The sequence below is a fragment of the Silene latifolia genome, chromosome Y (assembly GCF_048544455.1).
Source record: "Silene latifolia isolate original U9 population chromosome Y, ASM4854445v1, whole genome shotgun sequence".
Lineage (NCBI taxonomy): Eukaryota > Viridiplantae > Streptophyta > Magnoliopsida > Caryophyllales > Caryophyllaceae > Silene > Silene latifolia.
Window position 1 is genome coordinate 462,890,906 of NC_133538.1, and position 8,778 is coordinate 462,899,683.

General features: G+C 43.2%; 1 protein-coding gene across 1 annotated transcript; it reads left to right on the forward strand.

Moving 5' to 3' along the window:
* The first annotated feature begins 209 nt into the window (after positions 1 to 209).
* On the forward strand, positions 210 to 2,005 carry LOC141627145 (uncharacterized). The gene is made up of 2 exons (XM_074440590.1): positions 210 to 875; positions 1,730 to 2,005. The coding sequence occupies exons 1-2, from the start codon at positions 338 to 340 to the stop codon at positions 1,762 to 1,764; spliced, it is 573 nt and encodes a 190-aa protein (XP_074296691.1). The 5' UTR covers positions 210 to 337; the 3' UTR covers positions 1,765 to 2,005.
* The last annotated feature ends 6,773 nt before the right edge of the window (positions 2,006 to 8,778 follow it).

Genomic DNA, 8,778 nt, shown 5'->3' on the forward strand with positions numbered 1-8,778 from the left:
TCTTTGTATATATTTAGTCTATTATTATGTAAACATCTTCCATAATTAGTGCCTTACTTTAGGCCATTAGTTCCCTAAAACATGTTCCTTAACTTAGGCCATTAGCTCCTTAATTTAGGCCACTCATTTCCTTAACTTTAGGAATGTATATTAAACTAACCTATTGTATTTACTATATATATTCATAGTGAAGTGATCTCCCAGTTTAAGGGATTATCAGTATTTGACATGGTATCAGGTTGTTGAAGAGAAATTCGTTTTCTTCATTTTTATTTTTATTTTCATTTTTCGATCCGCCTGTCCTTCTCCTTGTGTTTCGACACTGCCATCCGAAACCATGGACAAAGATGGCAACCCTCTTGCTTCCCCTTCACAATCAAAATCAAACCTTCACCCCGTGTTCACTGTAACGAACATTCAAAACAAAGTTCGCGTTCTCGACGGAACCAAAGTCACCTACGCCACTTGGGTTCGCCTATTCCGTCTTCACGCGGAGGGATACGACGTTCTCGATCACATCGACGAGACGCCGGCCCCTGCTAAAACGGATGCGTCATACGGTGCTTGGAAGAAGATCGACGCCCATGTTTTGCAATGGATCTACGGTACACTAAGCGATGAACTCTTGCCCCGTGTTCTTGAAGACGAGTCGACGGCCCGCGCAGCATGGCTCCGGGTTCAGTATATCTTCAACAACAATAAAGGGGCTCGCGCTGCTGCTCTCGAATCGGAATTTAATTCCCTTCGCCTCGAAAGTATGCCGTCTTTGGAGGCATATTGCACGCGCCTTCGAGAACTCGCTGGGATGCTTAAGGATGTTGATGCAGCAGTCACCGATCGTCGTCTCGTCATACAATTGGTTCGAGGTTTGCCTAGTGAGTACGATACTGTTGCTTCTTATATTAATCAAACCTCCCCTAATTTCGAAACTGCTCGGAGTATGTTAGAATTAGAACAACATCGCAAAGTCGGCCGCGATGACACCGCCACTGCTTTGGCAGTACCCACGGCTCAACCTACTGAAAATTGGGTCGACCCAAATCCTACGCCTAATTCGGCCCCACCCCGCCAGTCCCAAAATAATAATAACAATGGCAATCGTAATTACCGTCGTAATAACAATAATAATAAGCATAATCATAACAACAGTAATGCCTCTGGTTCTCTGCCCCGAATAACTCCACCATACCCGTGGACCCCTCCATCTGGGTGGCCCGCCCAGTGGGCCCCACCACCGTGTCCATACCCCACTTACCCGGGTTGGACCGCTCCTTGGCCTACTGCACCACCACCACAATATCGACCCCAACAGCAGCCACGGTATCAACGCAACAATCAGTATCGTGCTCCACAGGGTCAGGCCTATGTGCTTGAAAATGAGGCTCCTCAACCTACTGATTTGTCGCAAGTATTTCACGCTTTGTCGGTGCAGCATAATATGGATCCTTGGTACATGGATACGGGCGCGTCGTCTCACTTGACTTCCGACCCAGGTATGATATCTTCTCCTCTTACTGTGAGCAAAGTTCGTTCTATTTATGTCGGTAACGGCCATAGCATTCCGGTTATGGGTTCGGGTCATACTAAACTACAAAATTCCCACCGTACCCTACATTTACGCCATGTCCTTCACACCCCTAGCATTATTAAAAACTTAATTTCCGTTCGTCAATTCACTAAAGATAATAATGTTAGCGTTGAATTTGATCCGTTTGGCTTTTCTGTGAAGGATATTCCGACTGGGAACCTGATTCTTCGGAGTGACAGTAAAGGCGAACTCTACCCCGTCAACTCAAACCCAACCACGCCTCAACCTACTGCCCTCCTAGCCCACGGCCAAAATGTGTGGCACTCTCGTCTCGGTCATCCCGGGGCATCTACTTTACAAGCTTTATCGAGTCGTATTAAATGTAATAAGAATACTATTTCTAGCCTTTGTGTGTCTTGTCAAGTTAGCAAAAGTAAGCGTCTTCCATTTTATGAATCTCAGTCTCAAACAATTGCTCCATTTGATATAGTACACAGTGATTTATGGACCTCACCAATTTTAAGCAAACAAGGCTACAAATACTATATGCTTCTCCTCGATAATTTCACCCAATTTGTTTGGATTTTTCCGCTTAAATTTAAATCACAAGTTTTTGAAAAATTCCTCCAATTTCATAACTTTGTTCAAACACAATTTCATACCAAAATAAAATGCTTCCAATGCGATTTAGGTCGTGAATTTGATAATAGCTCGTTCCATACTTTCGCAAAGAACAACGGCCTTGTCTTTCGTTTCTCATGCCCACAAACGTCACCTCAAAACGGCAAGTCCGAGCGAATGATCCAACGACTAAATGACATCACCAATGTCCTCCTCCAACACGGGTCCATCCCTTCGCACTATTGGGTCGATGCCCTTCACACCGCTACCCATCTTCACAACATTCTACCCACTACCACACTTAACAACAACTCACCAACTTCCGCTCTCTATCTCAAACATCCCTCTTACGACCACCTCCGAGTCTTTGGGTGCGCCTGCTTTCCCAACATCTCCGCCAATCGTCCTCATAAACTTGCCCCTCGCTCCGTCCGTTGTGTCTTCCTCGGGTACCCGCCCAACCAACGTGGGTACCGGTGTCTTGATATAACCACTGGTAAAATACTTATATCTCGTCATGTCACTTTTGATGAAACGTCGTTCCCTTTCGCGGATGCCCTTCACAAGAAAGTCCCTTCCACCATTCCCCCGCCTACCCACGACCTTGACCCCACCTCCCCCCCTACAAGACACCCTCGCCTATCCACCAACCCCTGCCACACAACCACATTCATCACCGCACCCTGCCTCGCCCCACACCTCTTCTCCTCCACGATCCCCTAGCCCGACCAGTCCTCTCTCATCCACTCCAACCTCACCCACAACCCCTGCCTCCCCCATAAACCCTACCTCCCCCATAACCCCTGCCTCGCCTCCCCCCCAAACACCATCGCCACCACAACCACCACCACCACCACCACCTCGCCCTGCCCCTATCCCCACCCACGTGATGTCCACTCGTGCTATGCATGGCATCTTTAAACCCAAAGCTTTAACCACTTCCACTCCACCCTTAACCGTTTCACCTCTACCAAAATCACCTTCCCTTGCCCTTAAGGACCCTAACTGGTCTAAAGCTATGCAGGACGAATTTTCCGCGTTAAAGGAGAATCATACTTGGGATCTTGTCCCTCGACCGACTGACGCATCTATTATTCGTTGTATGTGGTTATTTCGTCATAAATTTCAGGCTGATGGTTCCCTTGAGCGCTATAAAGCTCGGCTTGTCGTCAATGGCAAGACTCAACAAGTGGGAATTGATTGTGATGAAACATTTAGCCCGGTCGTCAAGCCAACTACTATACGGACAGTTCTTAGCATTGCCATTTCCAAGTCATGGCCAATTCATCAATTGGATGTGAAAAATGCTTTTTTACACGGCAACTTGGAGGAAACTGTCTATATGCATCAACCACCCGGGTTTGTTGATCCTACTATGCCCGGTCATGTTTGTAAGTTGCGTAAATCCCTATATGGTCTTAAACAAGCGCCCCGCGCTTGGTTTCATCGGTTTGCATCGTTTATTCTTACGCAAGGATTTGTTAGCAGTGTGTGTGACTCCTCTTTATTTATCTATAAAACCGACACTGCCACGGCCTATTTGTTGCTCTACGTTGACGATATTGTTCTTACGGCCTCTAATCCTACACTACTCCGTGACCTTATTTCCCGTCTCTCACGGGAATTTGCCATGAAAGATCTCGGCCAACTCCATCATTTCTTGGGTATACATGTGACTCGTACTTCCCACGGTTTATTTTTGTCACAAGCACAATATGCCAAGGATATTATTAATCGAGCTAACATGGCTGATTGTAAGTCGTGCAATACGCCTGTCGAACCTGGATCGAAGCTCGGTCGTCGTTGACCGTCCTTCCGTTGAGAACCCGGTCTTTATCGAAGCCTTGCCGGTGCCCTTCAATACTTGACTATCACTCGGCCCGACATTGCTTATGCAGTTCAACAGGTATGCCTCTTTATGCATGACCCTCGTGCCTCTCATTTTCACTTTTTGAAGCGCATCATTCGCTACCTCCAAGGCACGACTTCTCACGGCCTCACTATTCGCCCCAACCGGTCTTTTAATCTCACGGCATATTCTGATGCCGATTGGGGTGGTTGTCCCGACTCCCAGCGCTCTACTTCAGGCTACTGTGTTTTTTTGGGAGATAATTTGGTCTCTTGGTCATCGAAACGTCAGCCTACGGTGTCCAAGTCCAGATCTTTGAGGCCGAATACCGCGGTGTCGCTAACGCATTGCGAAACTAGTTGGTTACGAAATTTACTACTTGAGCTACATGTTCCCATTGTACGGTCTACACTGGTTTTCTGTGACAATATTTCCGCGGTATATTTATCAAGCAACCCGGTGCAACATCAACGTACGAAACATGTCGAAATCGACATACATTTTGTCCGGGATAAGGTAAAAATAGGTGAAGTTCGGGTTCTTCATGTTCCGTCTGAGTATCAGTATGCCGACATCTTCACCAAAGGTCTTCCCCGCCACTTATTTGATCGTTTTAAATCCAGTTTGAGCGTACGGTCTCCTACCGCTCCAACTGCGGGGGTGTGTTAGCAAATATATTCTTTGTATATATTTAGTCTATTATTATGTAAACATCTTCCATAATTAGTGCCTTACTTTAGGCCATTAGTTCCCTAAAACATGTTCCTTAACTTAGGCCATTAGCTCCTTAATTTAGGCCACTCATTTCCTTAACTTTAGGAATGTATATTAAACTAACCTATTGTATTTACTATATATATTCATAGTGAAGTGATCTCCCAGTTTAAGGGATTATCAGTATTTGACACTTTTGTTAATATTTTTCTCATCCATTTATCACCCGATCCACGCGACTCACCCGTGGATGATGGATGGTTTGGATTCGGGTGGAGGGTTGGTCGGCTGATGGGTGGATCGGGTGGGCTGGATGAAGTCAGGTGATGGATGCGGGTGAGGCTCCACCCGATCCGAAACCGACCCGTTGACATCCCTGCACAAAAGGGATATTTGTATCCAAGGAGGTCATCACTATCCTTGGGTTTATTCCTGTACTTTGAGCTTTTACTCATAATTTGGCATTCCATGCAAGACAAGCCTGTTCAAAAACTCGGCTGGATACGAAGGTAAGTGGTCCTCGCATTTTGCAGATGAATAACATATTTATTTGCAACTTCTATACGTTTCATTTTCCGGAAGAGGGCTGACCATGTAATTGTTATGAAGTATGTCGTCTCGTTCAAGGGCATAAGTATGACTCTTTTCCTAGGTAGCTTTCGTAATGATGTTTGAAGTCAACATTATGATATATTTCACTCATCACTGTTTGTCTCGAGTTTTAGCTATGATAGACTTCCGATATATTCCCCAGTTCTCTTAATCCACGCCTCTTCTCTTCATTATCCTATGCCTTGCTTCGATATGGCCTCCACCCGGGCATACCTAATAGTCAATTAGTCATTCATTAAACAACCTATGCCCTTGTTGTTTTTGCTCGTCTCCACATGCTTTTTCTCCCGGTGTGGAAAATTTGCATTCATTCCATAGATATGTTCTGCTTATTGATGCCTTAACAATGTCTTCTCGTGATCCTTTTGGGATTATCGGACGGACCTAACCTGGTGGATATCGCCTTCAAGTAGTACAAATTTCCCTCCAAAGCCCTTTCACTCTGCTTGTGGATCCTGAAATGCCTTTAGATCCTTCATCGTTCAGTCTAATGCTTCAACAAATCTGTCGTCCATAGGAGCCTCGACCCATAGAATTAATGATATTATGCATATGAGTTCCACGAGCTTTTTTTTTTGGGTGAAAGTTTACGTGCTGAGTTCTCAAATAAGTCAATAGGTATTTCAAACCTAGTGTGAGTAGACCTTTCTCCGAATAAAAGCATCGTTGTAATACTTGAGATTACAGAGTATCAAACAGTGCACAAATTCTCATTATAGACGGACACTATCCGTCTATACGTATAGAGGAATACCATTTCCCCTCACAAAATACTCATTTGCCATAAAGTGGGAAGCACATGGGGGTGCCCCACCTTGTCCCCCCTACCCATTTTATTAGAGGTCTTTACCCGTCTGTTCGCCCCACCCGTCTATACCAAGACTTATTACAAACAGTGATATGTACTTAGTTATTGTATGTTGCTTTTTTTGTTTCGGTAATTTGTTTGTCTTTGATTTTGGCACAAAACCAAGGAAAGAGGATTGGGCACTTATTAGATGACAAGTGGACCAATTGACTGTGAAGGATCTAATTTCCCATTAAAGGCATTCCTAAAATAAAAAAGGCAAATAATTGACTGAGACATCCAAAAATGGAATATACAAACAAATGACCGGGACAGAGGGAGTAATAAATAAAGTGACGCAAATAACTTAGAGACTAAGAGCATCCGCAACAATGGGGCTCCCCATATTTTCTATTTCCTTTTCTTATTCGTCCACCTAATTTTCCACTAACTTTTTCATTTACCCTCCCCATTTCATAACTACATCTTTGCAATAATGGGGTTCCCTATTTCAACTCCACTTTACCACTTTACTTTTTCACATTTGTAAACGCGTGTTTTACGCGGTAAATATCGTTAACTACGTATTTGCAAAAATTATAAAAGTTCGATATTTTTAATGTACTCGTAAAGATGAATCAAACAAGATCTCACATGAATATATTTGGCCCACTTTTTTAATAGAACTTGGCCCACTTTTTCATATGGGAACCTCCCATACAAATGGTGGAGCCTCTAATTAAAGGGAAGTGTGTGCAATAATGAGGCTCCCCATTTGAGGAGAGAGAGTACATATGAAAAGGCACCTCCCCACCTTTGCGGATGCTCTAAAGTCTCACTCTCATTGTAATTGTAGGACACACTTACTCGATAATGAACCTCAATCCATATATATCCCAATGATTCATTTAGTCATGATTAGCCACTTCATTTTTTGGGATGGAAATATGTTTATGTGGGTAATTCTTTTACATGACATTTTCTTTACTTAAATACCCTTGACCAATTGAGCAAATGGAACAACATGTCGCATTTGCGGTTTTCTAATACGGAGTACATAGCAATTCACAAAGGAGCCCGGGCCAAGGCCCAGCTTGACAGTGAGGGGTCGTTTGGTTGCATGTAGGAAGTTGTATTGCCTAGGAAGTGATAAATTACATGATTTTAGAATTCATGTGAATTAGGAAAAGTTGTTTGGTTGCATAAAGGAAATGCAATTCATGTAGGCATTCCCACTTACCTATGGGACCTAGGTAAGCAACTTCCTCCATTATGGAGGAATTAGAGTTCCAAGGTAATTCTATTTCATGTGAATTGGGGTAACCAAACAAGTTACCCATTTTGCAATTCACATGAATTGGAATTCCTGTGTTATTTAATGGGTAACCAAACAACCCCTGAGTCGATTATGCACTAATATAGTGAAAACAGATCCACATATAAAAATTTGGTTATAGAACTTAAAAATAAGCGGTTGCCATGATTTGTTTTTACACAAATTCTTATGTAAGGTCTTCTTACACAAAAAAAAATTATATTCATTTTATAACTACAAATAGGTTTTACAATGATCAAATCCTATGTAGAACAGAGAGCATTTAATAACGTATACATCAATACATGGCCATAACTTTATGAGTATGACTACGTACACAATAAACAAAACATACTTCCTCCATTCAACTCCACTCTACCATATTGTAAAATGCACAAATATTAAGGAGATAATTAAACAAGTAATAGATGTACAAATGGGTGTGTGAAAGATGGTTTATTAAATAATAAAAGTACAAATGAGTGTTGATTTTAGTGTGCCAAGTAGTGGCAAAGTATGTAAATAAGAGATTGTAATATGGATAAAAGGGTAATTTTTCATGCTTTTTTTGGAAAGTGGTAGAGTGGAGTTGAATGGATGAAAATGGTAATATGGTAGAGTGGAGTTGAATGGAGGAAGTACAAAATTAGCATATAGAAAAACAAACTTATAACTAAAATACGGAAACACATTTGAATAAAACCGCAAGATATATACCAAGTACATAATAGACATAACGTGACCCGATTTGTCACCGGTCGGGATAATCTGTCCCACAACCTTGTCCCATTCCCTGTCCCATTTACCAACAGCTGACATCTGGCAAAAACTAAAATAAAAAATAGAAAAGTCACGTGCATCTCTTTTCACATCAATCACCCCATCTTCTTCTACTCTCTCACTGTCTCACATAATTGATTTAAAAAATTCAACAACCACTCCACCAGACCACTAGAATTGGTCTCGATGGTGGCTGCTTCAGAGTTTCACTCCAGAGGTCGGAATTGATGATTCAAATGGTGACGGAGGATCACAAAGGTGGTGCGACGCGGCTGCTTGTGGATGCGAACGGAGAGCGGGTGTGTATTTTTCCTGGCGGAACACAAAGGTGGTGCTGCCATGGGAAGCAGTGGTGGTTGTCGGGAGCAAGTGATAGGCGCAAGGGAGGCGTGATCAAGGTTGTTGGTGGTTGAACGGTGGTGGATCTGGGCGGTGGTGCTATTGTCGGGTTGTGGGTGATTAATGGAGTAGCTGTCGGTGGTGGGTGGGTGTTGAGGTGGAGCATGGTGGAAACCAATCGCCATTATAGTCGGGTTCGGAATCAAAGCCGTCGCCGCTACAAGTTTGTGCGT

Coding starts and splice junctions, on each gene's coding strand:
- LOC141627145 (XM_074440590.1), top strand. CDS start 338: ATGGACAAAGATGGCAACCCTCTTGCTTCCCCTTCACAATCAAAATCA. Junction 876..1,729: donor ATTGGTTCGAGGTTTGCCTA/GTGAGTACGATA, acceptor TTTTCTGTGAAG/GATATTCCGACTGGGAACCT.